The sequence below is a fragment of the Lissotriton vulgaris genome, chromosome 7, assembly GCF_964263255.1.
Source record: "Lissotriton vulgaris chromosome 7, aLisVul1.2, whole genome shotgun sequence".
In the NCBI taxonomy this organism is placed as follows: Eukaryota; Metazoa; Chordata; class Amphibia; order Caudata; family Salamandridae; genus Lissotriton; species Lissotriton vulgaris.
The window spans coordinates 75396155-75417955 of NC_141695.1; the positions used below are offsets into that span (position 1 = coordinate 75396155).

Genomic DNA, 21801 nt, shown 5'->3' on the forward strand with positions numbered 1-21801 from the left:
ACCGCCAAAGGGTGTATGCAGCACAGGTTGGGTGCAGGCAGAGAGTTGAGCACAGGACTTGACCTTGTGGCCAAGCACCGCCGCCGAACCATGCTGCATATGGTCCAAGCCCTACATAATAGGGATTTACCAATCACAGATGGTTTCAGAGCAGGGCGAATTTAGAATATGATTGAAAATCCACATAAATTAACTGAAAAAACAAAGACTAAAGTGAATTCATTGTGAGGTGTTGAAAGGAGAAACAAAGTAATGTTAAAAAATAACTATAGCTCGCACCCCCATCATGCACTGCTTATCACCTCAAATATTAGAATGCTCAAAACATGATCAAGGAAAACCTTGATGATGTAACTCATTAGATTTAAAGACAACATTTTTGTTTTATTTTATTACATATGAGTGTGGTGATACCCAAGGCATTATGTGAGATTTTAAATGTTCAGACAATGAGTAGGGGTCATAGCTTTCCTCCTTAGATACACTGTGGCATTACTCTTATCAGCATATCATTTACACCACAGCAGAGTGTGAAGAAGAAGTAGTGGGCGGGCTTTTCAACTCTGGGCAGCATCAATGCTCCATTTTGTATTCAGCAATGCAATAGTAGGAGAAATATTTAAATTCAACATGGTGTGGATGGACAGCCAAGGATGCAGGATTTTGGAGACGACACTTGGGGGTCGGAAATCTCCACAGCAGAGGCCAGCAGCAAGATCCAAAAAAAGGCCAATTAGAACTGGTCAGCCTGTAGGTGGGAAAAACATCTAGCCACTCCCTAAACAATGGGAGACAAGTTCCTGGGAGTGAGCGAACACACTTTTGTAGCATTCCTTGCGTGCTCTACTGAAAACAATCCTGAAGCACCCTTGTCTACCTAAAGCCAAGATGGCAGAAATGTTCTTACCTGTGTAGAGCTAACGTGCCCACCCTGGAGGTGTGGCCAGGGAAATGAGTAACCTCTCTACTGTGGTTACTCAAAAATGGTTCCTGGTGCCTACCTGACTAGAGGGACTAAGGACTAAACAGGCTCTGGTGTTACTTACAAGACAGCCCCCCACACCCAAGAGGGCTACTCTGCCCTTGGTGAGAGGAAGAGCTCATATAAATGGGCATCTAGAGGATTTAGGCACGGAAAAGTTAACTTTTTAAAAGTACCTTTTCAAAAAGATTTATTACAAATCCAAATATAACATTTGCAGTTGCTTCCTTGCTGGACATAACAAAATTACATGTAATATTGTATACCAATGATGCAAACTCTGCTTCAGTGGAAACAGCTTTCAGGGCCTTTTGACTTTAAGGACATGATTAACTTTAAACTTTTAATGCTGTACCTTTAAATATCATGCACCCTGGTTTACAAGCAGTAAGGCCTACTTAGATCCTCAGAATTTTAGCTGAATATTTGGAACAGTACAGAATTGTATTTTTTGCATCGGTGGTGTGTTGTGTTGGCTTACGTTATGTTAAGTTGTTTTTTGCATTGCAGTACGGGATCATATTATTGAAAGGACTAGTTCTACTATTGTTATTGTCTTGCCACTGTGTTCCTATTGTTTTCCTGTGTTTTCAAGTGGTTGTTTTTTTATATTATGATTTGTCAGTGTGTTGTTTTTTGTTATTATTTTCTGTTGTGTTGGTAGTTGCTGGTTTGCCATTAAAAGTAATTAATTTCAGTGAATAAGATTCAATTTCAGCTGATAAAAGTGGATATGTCACTGCCTCTAGACTTAAGTTTCAAATTACTCCAGTCAGTCTAAAGGAATGGCACAGATCATGTTCAAACATATCTTTTCCATCCTCATGTTGAACGATCAGGCCCAAGAAGGTTTCTCATCACAGAATTAAAAAAAAATAAAATGACAAACTATGAAAAAACGGTGAAAATGTTATGTGATGATTAAAGGAGGTGTACGTAGAACGGTGTACTTTTCAAAAATATTTTCATTTCACAATCAAATAATGTACTACCTGCAAAAACGAACATGTAAAATGCAGAATAATTCCCAACTTTTGTTCCAAATTATTTGTGTCAATGGGTCAGATAGAATGCTTTGTTACTTTATCTAATCCCTGGCCTGGGCAAAGATATTTACAACTTATTTCTGTAAACAATTAGTTCTTCATAACAGAATTGTAATGCTAAAAAAAACACTGCCCACATTGTGTGATACATTAAATATGGCAAACAATATACAAAACAGTACTGCAAAAGAAATTAAACATACTTGGGCATTTGAATTAGCTTTGTAACCATTCAAATCATGCACTTTTCTCTCGGCTTAAGAATCATGCTATATTCTTTGCCTTCTTCAAGGCATTTTTAAATTCAGCATTTTTCAGACTGTATATAATGGGGTTACATAGGGGTGTAACAGCAACATATGACAAAGACATTATCTTGGTTTCTATCATTGAATATGTTGATTTTGGTCGTGCATACGTAGACAAGATAGACATATAGAATAAAACAACCACACTCATGTGCGAGGCACATGTGGAGAAAGCTTTTTCCTTTCCAGTCTTGGACTTGATTTTCAGAATGGAAGAAGCAATTTTGCAATAAGACATAATGATAATAATAAAGGAGGGCATTGTCACTAATGAACCCTCCAGGTAGTTGAGAGTCTCAGTGATGCTAGTGCTGCTGCAAGAAATCTTCAACAGTGCTGTCATATCACAGAAAATGTGGTTAATGATGTGGGACTCACAGAAGGAGAACCTTGATATTAGAATATTATGTGGTATTCCAAGAAGAAGTCCTGCTGTCCAGCTTCCAGTAGCTAACTTCAAGCACGTGGCCTTATTCATGACGGCCATGTAGCGGAGGGGATCACAGATGGCCACATAACGATCATAAGCCATGACGTTCAAGAGAAGGAGTTCTACACATGCCAAGGACATGAAAAAGTACAGCTGCAGGAGGCATTTGTTGAGAGAAACCTCAATGCCCTTTGAAAAGAAATGGACCAACAGTTGTGGAACTATGACTGACGTGAAACTGATGTCAACAAATGACAAATGAGTAAGGAAAAAATACATAGCTGTATGTAGAATTGAGTTTGAGTGAATTATTGTCAGGATCAAAAGGTTTCCTATTACAGTCATGAAGTAAACCAATAAAAGGGCAACAAAGAGTGGAATTCGCAAATGTGGAAAATCCGAAAATCCGATGATTAGGAAACCTGCAGATGAGCTCATATTTGATGTATTCATTTATCTAGCAATGCAACAAGGTCTTTATCTGTAGACTCCCTGTAAATAAATGGACAATTGATATGAATTTAACTATTGGCAAAATGATCAATTCAGTAAGTATTGGAATGCGAGATATATGTGACATTTCCAAAACTGTCAAAGCTACTAAAGGAATTGTGAGCTTGCATATATACTTTTTACTTTGACGTTTATTGTAATGCTCTTTTCAAAGGTACCTATGTATTATTTAAGCTTATGCATACAATAAACACCAAGGGCCTTTTTGATATTCAGGCGGGCAGACGGCTATTCCCCCTATGGGGATGAAATAAATTACTCTGTCCCCACGATGGAGAGACACTCCACAAAATGTAAAATGACCACCAAGGAGGCAATCATTTATAAAGAAATCGGCAAGAATCGCAGCCATGGAGGTTCCTGTCAATGGGCCCGATTCACAGAACTAACTTAAGACAAAATCCTAAACTTACTACCATTTTCGTATTCACAGAAGGCACTTACTCCTTTTGGTATTCACAGAAGACACCTACTCATTTCGGTATTCACAGAAGTTAGGAGTCCTAACTTTAGGATTCCTAAATGCCTTCTGTGAATACCGAAAGTCTTAAAGTTAGGATTTTTCTCAATTTAGTAGTAGTAAAATTAGGACTCCTAACTTTCGGACTCCTAAATACCGAAATGAATAAGTGCCTTCTGTGAATACCAAAATGAGTAAGTGCCTTCTGTGAATACCAAAATGAGTAAGTGCCTTCTGTGAATACCAAAATGGTAGTAAGTTTAGGATTTTGTCTTAAATTAGTTCTGTGAATCGGGCCCCCTGCATTTAACTTTTTGCTGCAGGGCCCGTCGTAATGACACAGCCCTGATGCAGCCAACAGTATCATAAAAAATAAAAAAAATAATGCTTCACGCGCCATGGCACGTTTCTCACATGGAGAGGGGTGCATTATGTTGGTTCTACTTCTAATTAGCACCAGGTTGAACTTGAAAATAAGGAAATGTAAAAAATGAGTACATGTCCGTACATCTAAATTGAGTGGGCGGAAGTGTAGCTATTGCTCTGACTGCCCTTACACCCCAGGGCTGTTGGAGAAGTTTGATCACATCACAAGCAGAGAAGTCTCCACTGTGGCCAAATGTAAAGTCCACCTGCAGTTACATTTTTCTTGTGGATCATTATATTGGTGGTGAGGGAACTCCGTCTCCATTGCGATTGAGTACCCTCACTGTCAATATATAAACCAAGATATTTCTCTCACATGGAACAAATTGGCCCAATTATCAAAAACAGGCTATCTTAACATTTTCGAAGGCCAAATTTACACGTGTTATAAGTTTCATATGTTTGAGGTATTCACTAACAATCCTTTCATGATAGTGGTAGCTTTCAAGTATGAAATTACCTAAAAACAATATTGACTGTACATTTGTGTGTTTTGCACTAATCTGGTGTAGTTTTACTACTACTAAATTGAGAAAAAATCCTAATTTTAAGACTTTCGGTATTCACAGAAGGCATTTAGGAGTCCTAAAGTTAGGAGTCCTAACTTTACTACTACTAAATCTAGAAAAATCGTAATTTTAGGAATTTCTGTATTCACAGAAGGCATTTAGGAGTCCTAAAGTTAGTAGTCCTAACTTTACTACTACTAAATTGAGAAAAATCGTAATTTTAGGACTTTCGGTATTCACAGAAGGCATTTAGGAGTCTTAAAGTTAGTAGTCCTAACTTCTGTGAATACCGAAATGAGTAAGTTCATTCTGTGAATACCAAAAGTAGTAAGTGCATTCTGTGAATGCCAAAAGTAGTAAGTTCATTCTGTGAATCGGGCCCCTAGTGTCCCTTCCACCAAGTACATTACTCAGCCCCTTTAAACAGGACATGGGCATTAAACCAGTCAAGGACCTAGCAAAGGTATGCCCGCTTCTATTTTGGCGGAGGCTAGTATCCACTCCAGAACTGTCCCCGTACACACTTGCCTCCAAAGAACTTTGGGGTCCATTAGGATGGTGGGCGGAAAAAGTCCGCCTGCCACCCTAACGGAGATCGGAACCGCCCGCCTAAAGGGCGGGGGTCCCAACATTGGCATTAGGATGCGCCCGCATTCCTCAATTTAACATTGTGGCGGGCGGTGCTCACTGCACCGCCTGCCCCAATATTATACACAAATGCACACATTTGCATAATCGTAGCGGCAGGCACCGCGCGGTGCCTGCCGCTGCGATTATGCAAATGCAGGGGGGTACCACAGGTACCCCCCCTGTGCCACCCCCCTTTGGCCGTCACTCTGGGGGCCCACAGGGCCCCCCCAGAGTGAACACCGCATGCCTTTCCGGGGCGGCATTGCCGCCACGGAAAGGCATCGAAAAATGCCTATTCTAATATGGCTGGCGGTGTCTGATAGACACCGCCACCATGTTATCCCTTTTCCGCCCCGGTCGCAAGGCGACCGGGGCGGAAAACAGGCGGGCGGTGTTTCCCACCATTGCGGTCCCCTCTGCCATTGTAATATGGCGGGGGGAATGCAGGGAAGGATGTCGGGCGGATTGCCTCCGCCTGGGTGGCGGTGGCCACCGCTACCCTGGCGGAGGCAATCCACCCGACATCCTAATGGGCCCCTTAGTTCATTAGACCCATCGAAGAAAATAGGCTGGATTAGAAATATTAGAAACCTTATTACTAGCATTGCGGTCTGGGAACATATTATCTGCCCGGAACCACTAACTAAGAAACAAATTAAAGTAATGTATTGGGGCTGGGTAACGGAGAACGAAATCCGGGATAGCAGACGGGGTAGACTAACCAAGGAATTTACAGATTTTAAGCTAACCCTGAAAGGATACCTTGACCTTATCCAGTGGCCGGCCAATAGGAAACTATACATCCAAATCAGGCACAGCTCTCTGCCTATAAATTCATTCATAAACTCCTGGTCATGTAGCACTGCCCGAGATAAAGGCTGCCCTTGTTGCTCTGCTCCACTGAACCAAGTGGCCATGTCCTTTTTGCTTGCCCTGCACACATCAGTCCTAGGGCGAAATGGCTAGTTCCTGTCTGTAAACTGCTTGGAACCTGTGACTCTGGGGCAGCTTTGCGGATACTAAAATCAGGCAGTAGACCATTATTTGTGTGCTCAATTGCAAGGGTCCTGGGCCACATGTGGGGAATCAGAAGAAAGGCCCGGAGTTTAACTTTACCACCACCTTAACAGGCATATAATATGATTAAGGCTCTATGTTTTCTGTTTTTATGGCTTTTTACAGATAAATACAGACAGAACACAGTGTGTTTCCTGTCTGCATTTGTTTTTAAAGGTGGACAAATACAAAAAATGGTACTCCATTAGGTGAATCTCTGTGCTGTCTTTCATGAATAATAGCCCAACAGCTGAGCAGATGGACAGCATGGGAAATGAAAAAACAGTATGACATTTCTTTAAATAAAGGCACCTGTCAATATACACATGTGGTATAGTGCTAATATCTACCAGTGGATGTATTGTTATGTAATATTTGGCAGCTTAAATACCTAAAACACAACAGACTTCAAAGTGTGAATGTGTGTCAATCAGGTAAATAAATATTTACTACATTTTTACACAAAACACACAATAAATATGGATAAATACAGATAAAATGGCCAAAAATAAATATGGATAAATACAGACAAAAATGCTAGAAAATTAAACACCATAAAACCGGAAGCCCGAAATATGATATATCCCTGCACGTTTGTTGGTGGTGGAACTCACGCCTAATTACGATGGAGTTCAGCCACTGAGCAATTATTCAGGTCTTAATTTTAATGTGCTTTGTGCTAGCAGAAGTCTAGCGGAAGTACTACTGGAACAGCCTATGCATATCATTCCTAGCAATACAGTTTGAATAATCTAGTACACTTATGTATTGGGTATCTCAAATTGACTAGTTAGCCATTTCTTACAAAGTAATCATTATACAGTTTTAGACTTTATTGAAAGATTATATTTTTTAAAGATAATTTGTGTTGTATCTATGTCTTATGAAGGTCTTTTAATATATTTAAATTGTTATTGGGCTGTACATATGCACTTTGTACATTTATGGTCTGATGGCTGGATATCGTTTATTGAATTGATTGGATATGTGGATGGGACATTTCGGTGAAAGACTGGATGAGAGAAAGTAAAAGCTTAAATCATGGTGGCTATCAATGGGTGAATATAGAAGAATGAAAGGATTACTGAATAATTGCTTGGATGAAAAAACAAAGGAGCTTTTCTAGAGAGGGGTATGATTACCTACTTCACTTAATTGGTTTTTATCAAACCTATGGTTCAAAGTTGGGGGTGTTTTGATGTTTGGTCTACACCCTTGACTCACCTACTGTATTTGTTAAATGAGGCTGATGTGTATCTCACCCATCATCATTCATCACTTCTCTCCCTGCCCATGGCATTTTACCACCCATGACCTAAGTACAGCATTATGATTGCAGTACTGGCTTAGTAAAGTGTATCTGCTTCATTTAATGTACCATTTACAAAGTTTTCAATGCATTGCAAACCAAGCACAAGGTGACTGAATAAGCTAAAGCATAGGCTAATAATAATTATGAATGACACCAAACCTTTCTATAGCAAAAGCTCTACCTACCCAGCTTAATCACTCCCCGCAGTAGAGTAAGTTGAGTTTACGTTTGTTACAGCCCAGCAAAGTAATTTGCTAGACATCATTTGCATTGAGCATGAGTCCAGGGAGTAAAGTGGAACAAAGTGCCTGATTTCAAGCATGGTAGATGTGATACTCTGTGATCAATCAATCAATCAATCAATCAAAGACATTTATAGAGCGCACTACCTACCCGTAGGGTCTCAAGGCGCTAAAGGGGGGGGGGTGCCATTACTGCTCGAACAGCCAGGTCTTGAGCTTCTTCCTGAAGGAGAGGTGGTCTTGGGTCAGGCGCAGGTCGGCAGGGAGGGAGTTCCAGGTCTTGGCGGCCAGGTAGGAGAAGGACCTTCCTCCTGTGGATGCGTGGGACGGCGGCGAGGGCGTGGCTGGCAGAACGGAGGTGGCGTTTGGGAGCGTAGAAGTTGATTCGGTTGTTGAGGTAGCTCGGGCCTTGATCGTGTAGGGCTTTGTGTGCGTGGGTGAGGAGCCGGAAGGTGATTCTTTTGTTGACGGGGAGCCAGTGCAGGTCTCTCAGGTGTGCGGAGATGTGGCTGTTCCGTGGGATGTCGAGGATGAGTCTGGCTGAGGCGTTCTGGATCCGCTGGAGTCTCTTCTGGAGCTTGGCGGTGGTTCCTGCGTAGAGTGCGTTGCCGTAGTCCAGTCGGCTGGTGACGAGGGCCTGGGTGACGGTCTTCCTGGTCTCCGTGGGGATCCACCAGAAGATCTTCCGAAGCATGCGCAGGATGTTGAAGCACGACGAGGAGACGGCGTTGACTTGCCTGGTCATGGAGAGGGAGGAGTCCAGGATGAAGCCCAGGTTGCGTGCGTGGTTCGTCGGCTTGGGTGCGGTGCCCAGGGCGGGGGGCCACCAGGAGTCATCCCAGGCGGAGGGCGAGGAGCCTAGGATGAGGACCTCCGTCTTGTCTGAGTTCAGTTTCAGGCGGCTCGTCGTCATCCACTCGGCTACCTCTTTCATCCCTTCATGCAGGTTGGCTCTGGCGGCGGCGGGGTCGTTGGTCAGGGAGAGGATCAGCTGGGTGTCGTCAGCGTAGGAGATAATGTTGAGATTGTGTTGGCGTGCGATGGCCGCGAGGGGGCTCATGTAGACGTTGAAGAGTGTAGGGCTCAGCGAGGATCCTTGAGGGACGCCGCAGATGACTTCGGTGGCCTCTGACTTGTACGGTGGTAGGCGGACCCTCTGTGTTCTTCCGTCGAGGAAGGAGGCGATCCATTCCAGTGCCTTCTCCTGGATTCAGACGTTGCCGAGGCGCTGTACTAGGGTGCGGTGGCAGACTGTGTCGAAAGCCGCGGAGAGGTCTAGGAGGATGAGGGCCGCTGTTTCTCCATTGTCCATCAGGGCTCGAATGTCGTCGGTGGCGGCGATGAGGGCGGTCTCGGTGCTGTGGTTGGCACGGAATCCGGACTGCGATGGGTCGAGGGATCCATTCATCTCGAGGAAGGCGGCCAGCTGTTTGTTGACGGTTTTCTCGATTACTTTGGCTGGAAACGGGAGTAGAGAGATGGGGCGGTAATTCTTGAGTTCGGTGGGGTCTGCCGTAGGTTTCTTGAGTAGAGCGCTTTGTTCGGCGTGTTTCCAGCTCTCGGGGAAGGTGGCGGTGTCGAATGAGGTGTTGATAATGTCCCGCAGGTGGGGTGCGATGACAGTGTTGGCCCTGTTGAAGACGTGGTGAGGGAAGGGGTCGGTCGGAGATCCGGAGTGGACGGAGTTCATCACGCGGACGGTGTCTTCGGTGCTGATCGGGGTCCAGGCTCGGAGGGTGGTGGTGGGCGGCGTTGCTGTGGTCGTGGCGTGGGTCGGAAGGGTGCTGAAGCTGTTGTGTATGTCCACGATCTTGTTGTGGAAGTAGGAGGCGAGGGAGTTGCAAAGGTCTTGCGATGGGGTGATGTCGTTGTTTCCGGCGTTGGGGTTGGAGAGCTCCTTCACGATGTTGAAGAGTTCCTTGCAGTTGTGTGCGTTGTTGTCCAGTCGGTTCTTGAAAGCCGTTTTCTTGGCGGTGCGGATCAGTTGGTGGTGTTTCCGGGTGGCGAGCTTGAGGGTGGTCCTGTTGTCCGGTGTGGGTTCCTTTCTCCAGACTTTCTCGAGGGCTCGGCAGTTCTTCTTGGAGCTCTTGAGTTCGTCGGTGAACCATGGGGCTTTCTTACTGCCGAGTCTGCTGGGCGGGGTCCTCAGAGGGGCGAGTTCGTCTGCGCATTTGCTGATCCACTTCGTGAAGTTGTCGGCGGCCTGGCTGGGGTTTGCTGAGCTGGCCGGAGGGTGCTGGCTCAGGGAGGCGGCGAGCTGGTCGGCTGTGATCTTGGTCCAGCTTCTACGAGCAACCTGTTGCTGGTGGTGGTGGATCGTCGTTCTTCTGAAGGTGAAGTTGCTGCATCTGTGGTCCGTCCAGTGGAGTTCTGTGGCGTGGCTGAAGTCAATGTCTTTGCTGGATGAGAAGATGGCGTCGAGTGTGTGTCCGGCGAGGTGGGTGGGGGTGCTCACCAGTTGCTTGAGTCCAAGGTTGGCGAGGTTGTCGAGCAGGGTGCTGGTGTTGCAGTCGTTGTTGTTCTCCAGGTGGAAGTTGAAGTCCCCCAGGAGGATGTAGTCAGCGGAGGGGAGGGCATGCGGGCTGACGAAGTCGGCGATGTCCTCGCTGAATTGAGTGCGTGGTCCCGGAGGTCGGTAGATCAGGGTGCCTCTGAGGGTGGTGTTCGGGTCGGTGTGGATCTGGAAATGCAGGTGTTCGGCGGAGGGTGGGGCGTTGTCGGTGCTGGTCGTGATGCGGATAGTGTTCCTGTGGATGATGGCGATGCCTCCTCCCACCTGGTTGGCGTTGCGGTCCCTCCGGGTGATCTTGTAGCCCTCTGGGATGGCGATGGTGATGTCGGGCGCTGAGGAGGCGTTCATCCAGGTCTCCGTGACGAAGGCAACGTCGGGGGCTGTGGCGTCTAGGAGGTTCCAGAGTTCGATGGCGTGTCTGTGGACGGAGCGGGTGTTGAGCAGGATGCAGTTGAGGTGGTTGCTGCTGGTGTTCGGCTTGGCGGGTGCAGGTGTCGGGCAGGTCCGGATGCAGGAGAACTTGCAGGCGTGGCAGCTGAAGGGTCCGTGGGTGCGTCGTGGGGTGGCTCGGTAGCATCCCGGGGTTCGGCCGGTGTTGAGTGCGATGAGGGCGGCGGCGGTGTATGTCAGTCGGGTCGGTCGGGGTCCTCGTGGTCCAGGGGTACTGGCACTGGGCGCGGTCCAGGCGCGGACGGGAGCAGACGGGCTTACCTTTGGTGCGCCTTCGGCGCACAATCGGCGCGCCTGCTGCGCGTGACCGCTGCGCGTTCGCACGGTCGCCATATATGGCGAAGTGCGCGGGTGGGCGGAGCAGCTGGGAGGCGGTAGAGGGGAGGGAACAGAAAGAAAAAAGGGGCGGGGTCAGCGGTGGTGGCGGGAAGCGGGGAGGGAAGACAGAGGGCGGCTACAGGCGGCAAAACGGGCGAAACAGCGGGAAAGAAGCAGCAATAGACACAATACAATACCAAATACAGACAGTAAACGGGCAATCAACAGGACAGATACAGCACTTTTAGAAAGATATTTAAACAAAATATACGCCAGGGGCACAGGGAGAGAGGCGGCGACCGCGGACCACGCTGCGAGATGGAGGGGGTGTGGTCACGAGGAGGCAGCCGGTTAGCGAGGCAGTAAAGGCGGGGGGCACACGCAGCAGCTGGTGGCCGTGCGGCGCGGGGGTGTCCTACAACTAGGTCACACTCACCTGCGCCGCACGGTAGCCATATATGGCCAAGTGCGCGGGTGGGCGGAGCAGCTGGGAGGCGGTAGCGGGGAGGGAACAGAAAGAAAAAAGGGGCGGGGTCAGAGGTGGTGGCGGGAAGCGGGGAGGGAAGACAGAGGGCGGCTACAGGCGGCAAAACGGGCGAAACAGCGGGAAAGAAGCAGCAATAGACACAATACAATACCAAATACAGACAGTAAACGGGAAATCAACAGGACAGATACAGCACTTTTAGAACGATATTTAAACAAAATATACGCCAGGGTCACAGGGAGAGAGGCGGCGACCGCGGATCACGCTGCGAGATGGAGGGGGCGTGGTCACGAGGCGGCAGCCGGTTAGCGAGGCAGTAAAGGCGGGGGGCACACGCAGCAGCTGGTGGCCGTGCGGCGCGGGGGTGTCCTACAACTAGGTCACACTCACCTGCGCCGCACGGTCGCCATATATGGCCAAGTGCGTGGGTGGGCGGAGCAGCTGGGAGGCGGTAGCGGGGAGGGAACAGAAAGAAAAAAGGGGCGGGGTCAGCGGTGGTGGCGGGAAGCGGGGAGGGAAGACAGAGGGCGGCTACAGGCGGCAAAACGGGCGAAACAGCGGGAAAGAAGCAGCAATAGACTCAATACAATACCAAATACAGACAGTAAACGGGCAATCAACAGGACAGATACAGCACTTTTAGAACGATATTTAAACAAAATATACGCCAGGGGCACAGGGAGAGAGGCGGCGACCGCGGACCACGCTGCGAGATGGAGGGGGCATGGTCACGAGGCGGCAGCTGGTTAGCGAGGCAGTATCGGCGGGGGGCACATGCAGCAGCTGGTGGCCGTGCGGCGCGGGGGTGTCCTACAACTAGGTCACCTAGTTGTAGGATAAACATGCTGTTGTGTGATAAACATGCCAAATACAAATCTATATTTTTTTCCCTGTAGTGCGGTGCATTGTTTTTCCCACTGTCTACTTATGACAGACAGGAGATCCGCATTTATTTGTGATGTGTTTTGTGTATTATCTTATTTATTATTCATCTGCCTCTTTGGAGTCAGTGTAGAATTTGAAAGGTGTTTGGACAAGAGCAGGGTCATTGGAATTAAAGTAAGATAACTGTCTATTACAGCTGCCCCAGTTGCAGACTGTGAGTAGCAAAGTAAGCGGGGGCTGAAAATCCGTTACGCTCGCGGAATTTGTGAATTTTTGGCAATTTTGCGAATCGCTCCAAATTGTCAAAAAATTTGCAATTCGCAAGCTTGCGGATTTTTTTGCTTGGTTGTGCTTCAAAAATACAATCTCGCGCTTGCGGCGTTGACTTACCGTGATTCTGAGTCCTCCGAATTGTTTTTCCTCCCGGTTTGCGTGCGCAAGACTTTGACCGCAAGTACGTCATAGCGGCCCGCCATCTTGCACTGCGAGAGTTTGAGAACGCGACTACGTCATAAAGGCCCGCGATCACGTATCATGGAAGTAAACAATTGCGACGCGCAGCTGACTTCCGGTGGGAGATTTGAACAGCTCGCTTTAACGAACTTGCAAAAATTGCAATTCTGCGCAAGAAATGTACTGCAGGCAGCATACACCTTCTGAAAATGATGATTTGGATCAGAATAACTTCGCAGATTGACATTTGGCTGCACTTTTTTGTGCAAGGAGTCCATTTTTGGAAAGGTGGGAGGAAGGAAGTGCCCCAGAGTCTCCAACTTCCTGTTCCTGTCCAGCAGGCTCGTCCCAGTGCTTTGCCCATGTCCTGGTCACTTTTGATTTGGATCTGGAGCTGGAAGGATTACTTTTTGCGGCTGCTGCTGGATATTTGTATTTGAGGACTTTTTCTTTGGATTACTTTTGGATTTGATATTTTACAAGTAAGTTGGTGTTGTTTGATTGGGGCATTACAGTTGCTGCAACTACAATTTTTAAACTTTTTCACAACTTTAAAAAAAAATGTTGTGGGTAGGCACAGTATCCAGTAGGTCCAGGGTTAGTCATGGGTGCATGATAAAACTGTTTCTGTGAGTTTTGTTGAACTTAAATATCATTTATGCCATGAAATTGAATAGCTCACTGATATATGTGGTTTTTTTTAAATGTCGGGTGTGTTTAAAGCCCAGTAGGCCCAGGGGTAGTCAGTAGTGCATGGACCAAGTCTTTCTGTGGGGTGTCTTGAATTTAAACATCATTTAGGGCATGGATGGCACTGGATTGGGGTGTTTTTTTGTGTTTTTCGATTTTTGGGGGTGTTGTTGGGGCCTGGCCATGTGGGTGGGGGCCATTTTCAGGCCTGGTACAGGCAGGACCTGGCCATGTGGCTGGGGGTCAAGGGGCCATTTTTAAGCCAGGCAGTGTGCTTTGTGCCATAGGCCTGCACCCAGTATGCCTTGCTTTCATACATTATGTCGAGGGGTAGTCAGTGGTGCATTGACCAAGTCTTTCTGTGGGGTGTCTTGAATTTAAACATCATTTAGGGCATGGATGGCATTGGATTGGTGTGATTTTATGTGTGTTTTTTCGATTTTTTGAGGTTTTGTTGGAGCCTGGCCATGTGGGTGGGGGCCATTTTGAGGCCTGGTCCAGGCAGGACCGGACCATGTGGCTGGGGGTCAAGGGGCCATTTTGAAGCCAGACAGTGTGCTTTGTGCCATAGGCCTATCAAAAACAACAAGGGCGCCCAAACGAGTCAGCACAGGACCTCGGGGAACATATTTCTCAAACAACAATGGTCCCATGCACAATTGAGATCAAGGAAAAATAAATATAGACACAGTGGACCTATATTAAGTAAGGTGATTTGTCCAGCTGGACAGGGATCACAAATCTTTACTGTATAATAAAGCAATCAAAACAATACCTTACATTCAAAAGAGTGAGACACAAGCCTGTGCCCTCACGCTTACGAATTGGCAAAGTGATAGGGTAGTAAAGAGACAGAGAGAGGTGTTTTTTAGGCAAAGAGTGAACGATTTCCAAAATGAAAAAATGACAGAAATTCAATTACACCATTATACGCATATCACATTTGGTATACATTTAAATATATGGTGTTTCAACAAGTCGACGGCAATTCGATCCCTTTAACATAATTCATGGGATCATCATCAGGACAAGAATTTTGCCTAAAGGGTATTGGACACAATAGCCTAAAGAAAAAAGAGGGGAGGCATAGAGAAATATTTATAAGGAATTCCATCAAGGAAAAATATTGCAGCAACAAGTGAAGGTGACATCCAATGAGTGTGAATTAAAAGTTGCACAGGGGAAGCGGTGTTCTATCTACATACAGAGTACTGTAAGTTGGAATCATCTACCAGACGAGTGTCTAAGAAGTTGCAAGGACCACATAAACCATCTCTCGTCACATGCAAGAATTTATTTCATAAAACCGGCGTGCACGGGTCATCTAGGTGATACGCGAAAACGTGCAGCATAGGTGGAACGGTGGAAAATTCCAGCGGGCAACGGCAAGGGTATAGCCTAGTAGGACTGTATCTAACAGTGAGCTCAGTGGACTAGGAGGTTCAAATACAAGTGATCAAACAGTGATAATAAAGGAAAAGTGATGGTCTAAGAAGCCGGCACGACTTGTACAAAAACGAGCTACCTGGTAGAGAGAAAGTAGCAGTCGCGTGGAGCAGGGTGAGGGTAATATTTCACAGCATCTAGGGTGAAAATGACAGAGGTATAAGCCGTATGCAAAAGTTGCAAGTTTGGAAGCTCGCATAAATAGGGAAGGGAGGCTTACCAACCACAGTGGGTTGCCGTATTGTCGGTACCAGGGTGGGGCTGAAAGTTGCCGAGTCACAAGTGATCAGGACGTCTCTAGGGGGGAATTAGGCGAACAGATATTAATACTACTGCGATTGCACGTGATGGAAAATAAGCGGAGCAGCAACCTGGGGCTTACCCGTTTGAAGTGTGGCAGATAAAGACTCGGCCCGCAATGGTTTTTTTTTTATTTCTGGTGCGTCAGCACTTCGGGGAAGCCAGAAGCTTACCCGTGGGGACCGCAGTAATCCGTTTTAGAGTCCGCAGTGGGGAATTGGATCGAGCGCCAACAATGAGACACGATCCCACGAGCCTAGAGTAGGAAGGTAAACAGGAAACATGGGGTCCGGTAGGCAAGCTGGAAAAGAGGCAAACGAGGCAAACGCCAGCGTTTGTAGCACTTAAAGGCAATGAAGGCTTTGTGTGTGCACCCTGGCAATGGCAGTGATTCACACGGGAACAGGAAGTTAAGGCGAGAGCCGGTCAGGGGAGTGGAAGCTAATAGGTAAATTGGAACAGCAACCAAGGGCATGAGAATAAGTGTAGGACAAGCGGCGGCCATCTTAAGTGAGTGTAAACATGCAGAAAGAGACCTGCAGAAGCGCAGTATAGAGTAAATGAAAGTGCAAGCACATAAACAGATATCTCAAAGCAGAATTATGGCAGACCCATTTACAGTAGACTAGTCCAGTCTTCTTGTAAGTTAAGCCCAGTGTTCAAACTGTCAGTCCTTAATATCCATTTCAGTTCTTCTTTATTAAGCATCCTAGATAAGTCACCTCCTCTAGATGGTAGAGTAACTTGGCTGATCACAGTCCATTTGAGTTGGTTCTCCGAATGTCCTTTTTCCAAAAAATGTTCAACGAGGGGAGCATTTGCAGTTCTGCACCTGATTCGGCTCCGATGTTGGGATATCCTTAGTTTGATCTTTTGTTTCGTTTGTCCCACGTAGATCATGTCACATGGGCACAGAATTGCATAAATTAGATTGCAGCTGTTACAGTTAGTGAAAGTTTTAAGAACATTGCTGGTATCTTTAAAGACAAATTCCTTACTCTCAATGTAAAAATCACACACCACACATGAGCCACATTTAGAGTGGCCCCTTAAAGGGGGAAGTGATCAAAGATCATGCAAGGTAGTGTTTGTCATTTTAGATGGGGGCAAGGCTGCTCTCACAAGCTGGTCCCTTAAGTTTTTATTGCGTTTGAAACAAATAATGGTGTTTCTAAGGACAAGTTTCCGGAGTTAATGATATGCCAATTCTTTTTAATACTTTTCCTTATCTTGCTAGACACAGGGGAAAAAGTAGTCACACAAACCAGCTTATCAGATTCTTTTTTAGCTTTGGGTTCAAGTAATGTCTCTCAGGGGCAATACCATGCCCTATTCATGGCATTCCTAACCAAGCGTCTAGGGTATCCTCTGAGTCTAAGTTTATTAGCAAGGGTATTAGCCTCAAGAAAGTAGTCAGTTTTTTGGAAACAGTTTCTTCTCAGTCTTAAAAAATGTGAATAGGGAAGACTGTCTCTAAGGGCTTAGGGGTGGCAGCTACTGTAACTGAGTAGTGTATTTCTTTCAGTTGGTTTGCGAAACAAAGAGGTGAACAATAGTCCATCTTTGTGTTGGATACACAGGTCCAAGAACGGAATGCTAGCTTTGCTATGGTCTAAAGAGAAAGTGAGCCCGTTGCAATTGCTGTTCAACCAATGTACAAAGGTAGGAAGGATTTCGACAGGGCCACCCCAAATCATAAAGATGTCGTCAATGTAGCGTTTCCACATGTGGACGTCATGATGAAAAGGATTAGTAACTGGGAGGATGGTTTCACATTCCAGCCAATCCATGTAGAGAATGGCTAGGGTGGGAGCAAAAATTGCCCCCATGGAAGTACCCTTGTTTTGTTGGTAGTAATCATTTCCAAACATAAAATAGTTTCTGGTGAGGCAAATTTCTAACAGCTGAATGATGAACAAGGTGGGTACTGGGTGTGGACGGGGACGTTTATTCAATATTTCTTCCATAACCAATAGGGAGTCTCTTTGAGGAATATTCGTGTAAAGCGATTCAATGTCTAATGTACACAAGGTTTCAAATTCAGGATCAACAGGGTGGTTTTCAATGGGATTTATCATACACATACTATCCCTAACATAGCAAGTTGTAATAGGTACAAAGTCTTTCAGAAAGAAGTTGACGTAATGACCAAAAACACCTCTCTCTGTCTCTTTACTACCCTATCACTTTGCCAATTTGTAAGCGTGAGGGCACAGGCTTGTGTCTCACTCTTTTGAATGTATGGTATTGTTTTGATTGCTTTATTATACAGTAAAGATTTGTGATCCCTGTCTGGCTGGACAAATCACCTTACTTAATATAGGTCCACTGTGTCTATATTTATTTTTCCTTGAAATCAATTGTGCATGGGACCATTGTTGTTTGAGAAATTGTGCCATAGGCCTGCACCCATTATGCCTTGCTTTCATCCATTATTCCCAGGGGTAGTCAGTGTTGCATGGACCAAATCTTTCTGTGGGGTGTCTCTTCTATTAATGTAAACATCCATTTTGATTAGAAATAATTGCAATTTTTTTTGGGGGCTTTCTGTTTTTGGGTGTGTTGTAATATTAATAAATGTCTAGTTGTAAATATTAATGGAAGCATGACACATGCAACATTTTATTTTAACTGATGTTCCTCTGACTTCCTTTTCTTTTAGGTGCACAAAGAGAATTAGGAATCAAGATCATCGCTCATCATCAGTGCCAGGAAGAAATCCTGTTGCGGTGTGAGCAGCACAACAGCATGTGACGTCACGTGTGGCCATAGACGACTCTGCAACTCGTGCAACTGTGGTCTGCTGTTCTGACATCTAAAGCAGATGGGCCCAAAGAAAGGTGGCCATAGCTCTTCTACCAAGAAAGTTGCCAGTGCCACTGCCAAGTAAGAAGGAGCAGAAGAAGCAAGTGGCGCCACTTACCAAGGAGACTGGTGTGCCCACAGACACTTTTTTTGGGAAAAAGAAAACTACGCCTGCAGCAGCGGAGTCCGCCGAGGTCCAATCTGGGAGCAGCGCCTCCGCTTCATTGGGCTCAGTGCCACCACGCCAAGTTAGGCCCAAGGCCATGAGTGCCGCAGAGGTAGCCACTTTAATTGCTCCATCACCATCGACCAGTGATGTTGCCATTGACTCATCGCAAGAAAGTAGCATTCAATCAACGCAGGGTGTAACTCATGTGACGAGTGTTCAACCACAGCCGCAACGACAACCACAGGTGCAACAAGGAGAGGCGCAAGGAGAGGTGCAAGTAGAGACGCAAGGAGTGGAAAAAAGTAGTAGAGGCGCATGGAAAGGCACATGGAGAGGCGCATGGAGAGGCGCAAGTAGAGGCACAACTGTCCACAATGCTTGTTCCTCCAGAAGTAGGGGCACATCAGGAAATCGAGATTCAAGTGGAGGTATCATCCGAGCAAGCAACTCCTCCTGATGATCCATTGTCCTCCAGAAGATCCCCAGCAAGATGATCTAGATCTTGATTGGAACCCACCAATGCATTCTGAGAGTAAGGCATGCCATGAGCCGACAAAGGTAGCTAAGCCTAAAAGGACGGTTCCCGCAAGGCTTTCACTTATGGGTGATGACGACGAACAGTCTGACGACGACCCAGTCATCACAGTCATCACTCCAGACCCAGCGGGCAGGCAGCAGACAGACATTTTTTTCCCTATCACAAATTGCTGCTGAGCGGGATTTGGGCGGTGTGGCACTGGTACCACCACCAACACAGGTAACTACTTCACCAACACGACTTACAGCTGCCATATTTTCTCTTCAGAAGGGCCGGTAGGGACCTCCTCCCAGCTCGACCTCCATTACCATAAGTAGTGGTGCTGTAACTGTAGGGGCACATCAGAGTCAAATTCGGGCCATGCCCATTCATCTGGCATTGGATGTAGCACCTCCACCACCACTACCACCAGAAATCTCAACACCCCAGTTTGGGACTTCTTTAGTATTAGCAAAAAGGCGGAAAACCTAGTAATTTTCTCGATTTGTAAATCAGTAGTTAGTCGGGGTAAGCTTGGTACCAACTATGGTACCGGAGGCCAGAGAGGTCATCTCCAATAACACCACATCATCCAGTGGGAGGCACACCTAAGTAAGATCTGGAAAGCCAAAAGTACAAATCCAAATGTAGCCATTGATATTGCATCTGATTCTGAAGTCGATTAGCAGATCGTGCAGGGGGACGTGAAGATTAAAAAGCGAGCGAAATTTTTTCGAGTACACACATTACCCCTGGCAGCAGCACTGCAGTGGTAGCGCCCACACTCTCTACCCCAGCAACATCAAGGTGGCAGAGTAAGAGTGTGGTAGAGACACCAATGCGAAAAAGTACATCAATGAGCAGAACTGGGTTGACGAAGTCTGGATCATCATCACATGTGAAAAAAATGGTCCAGACCACCATTAAAAGCATGTTTTGGTCGGAGGCACCATTTGAACGCAACCACCCAACGGCACGTCTTTATAATGCAATGCTGGCTAAAATGTTAGCGATGGACCTTCTACCTTTTTCTTTCGTGGAAGGGAAGGTTCCTAGCCGGTCCTATTTTGCCAGAGTTGAGGTTCAAGCACTACATCACCATGTGCTGGAGGTGATTGGGGCAGCTTTGCAGAAGAGTGCTGTTCACACTATCCACCTGACAATAGACATGTGGACCAGTTGCCAAGTCGTTGATTACATGTGCATCACTGCACACTGGGTCTCTTTTGCGGGGGTTAGAGACAAGATAGCTGCAGTTATTGACAGTGTCACAATTTTTCAAGCTACTCAGAAACATGCAACAGTACCAATGTTTGCCATGGAGAAATCTAATACTGCAGTAAACATTTTGGAGGAGTTTAACAGTAAGGTCTTTCAATGGCTGCAGCCAAGAAAGCGCATGATTGGCTATGTTTCCACGGATAATTGCAGTAATATATTTAGGGCCATGCATGATGGAGGCTATTTCAGAGTGCTATGTTTGTCGCACAGTGTTAACATTGTTGTTCAAGATTTCTTGAAAAAAGAAAAACACAGTCAGCAAGTTACTGACCACCTGCCGAAGAATCTGCACACATTTCAGCCATTCTTTTAAGGCCCAGTAGCAGCTGAGGGTCATTCAACATAACCGTAGAGTGCCAGTCAGAGGACTCATTCAGGAGGTGGCAACTCGTTGGAACTCAACCTTCGACATGTTTGAGCATCTGTTTTAGCAGTACTTGGTAATCAATGAGTATGTCTTTAATGCATGGGGTGCTTCTATAAAAGACATGAGGCTAGAGGTGGATGAATGGGACCTAGTTAAAAGCCTGACAGACATGCTTCGTCCTTTTGAGGTGTTCACGCGTGAAGTCAGCAGGGAGGACTGTTCTTTGGGAAAAACTATCCCATTGTTGCGCATGCTAGAGCACCAACTGAAGGTGGTGTCTTCAACGTTCTGAGTTGATGCTGAAAAACTACATGCATATCATCTGTCGGAGAGCTTATTAAGGTGCCTCGTTGACAATGAAAGGCTTAAAAAAAACACATTCAGAACAACATTACATTTGTGCCACTATTCTGGATCCACAGTACAAAAAGGCACTGGCCAGCAATACATTGATTCATTTTTCTGAAGCAGATGTTTCCAAGTACAAACATTGGCTTGCTCTCTCAGCCACTCAGTTCGAAAAAGAGCAGCAGGAAATTGAAGGAACCACCACAAGTACTACTGAAGCAGCAGGCCATCCGGTGTCAAGGTCCACTTCTGTGGCTGAAGGCAGTCACTTTCCCTCACAGCCGTTACCGTCAGCAACAACCATATCATCATCAGAACCTGCACCAGGCCCAGCCATAATATTGTCGGAAGCGGATTGGATAACTCATCATGGGTTTGCTCGTTCCAGTGTTGATGCAAAGGCAACAGATGGTACGCAAAGTGGAGCACCCATGGTGGACCTTCAGTGGATGGTGCAGGCCTATCTGGATGACCCAAAAGAGGTCCTCTTTGATCACAACCCATTGGTGTATTGGTATGGGAAAAGGCCTCAATGGCCACTGATCACCAAGCTGGCTATAAATTATTTGGCTTGCACAAAATCCCTTCCTTTTTTATTTTTGCCTCTGGGGGTGGGGAAGAGCTTCCCCAACATCCTGAGGAATTTTTTTCTTTCAATGTAATGACAATCACACGCATGGAACGCTGATGTCAATTCAGTGAGAATGAAACTGAAACTTAGTTTCAGTTTCATTGTTTCAGTGCTCATGGGGCTATCTCAGCCCCCAAGCACCAAATTAAATGGGAGAGGTATCGCTGGAAAGGTGAGAATCTCCCCTTTCTAATTATGCCCTTCCCTATTGGATCCCTGCTTGGGGAT

At 46.2% G+C, this 21801-nt stretch overlaps 1 protein-coding gene across 1 annotated transcript; it reads right to left on the minus strand.

Annotated features, from left to right (window-relative positions):
- Nucleotides 1–2292: 2292 nt before the first annotated feature.
- Nucleotides 2293–3219, minus strand: LOC147700802 (olfactory receptor 1L4-like). Its single transcript, XM_086928495.1, has one exon. The coding sequence runs from the start codon at nt 3217–3219 to the stop codon at nt 2293–2295; it is 927 nt and encodes a 308-aa protein (XP_086784621.1).
- Nucleotides 3220–21801: the final 18582 nt, after the last annotated feature.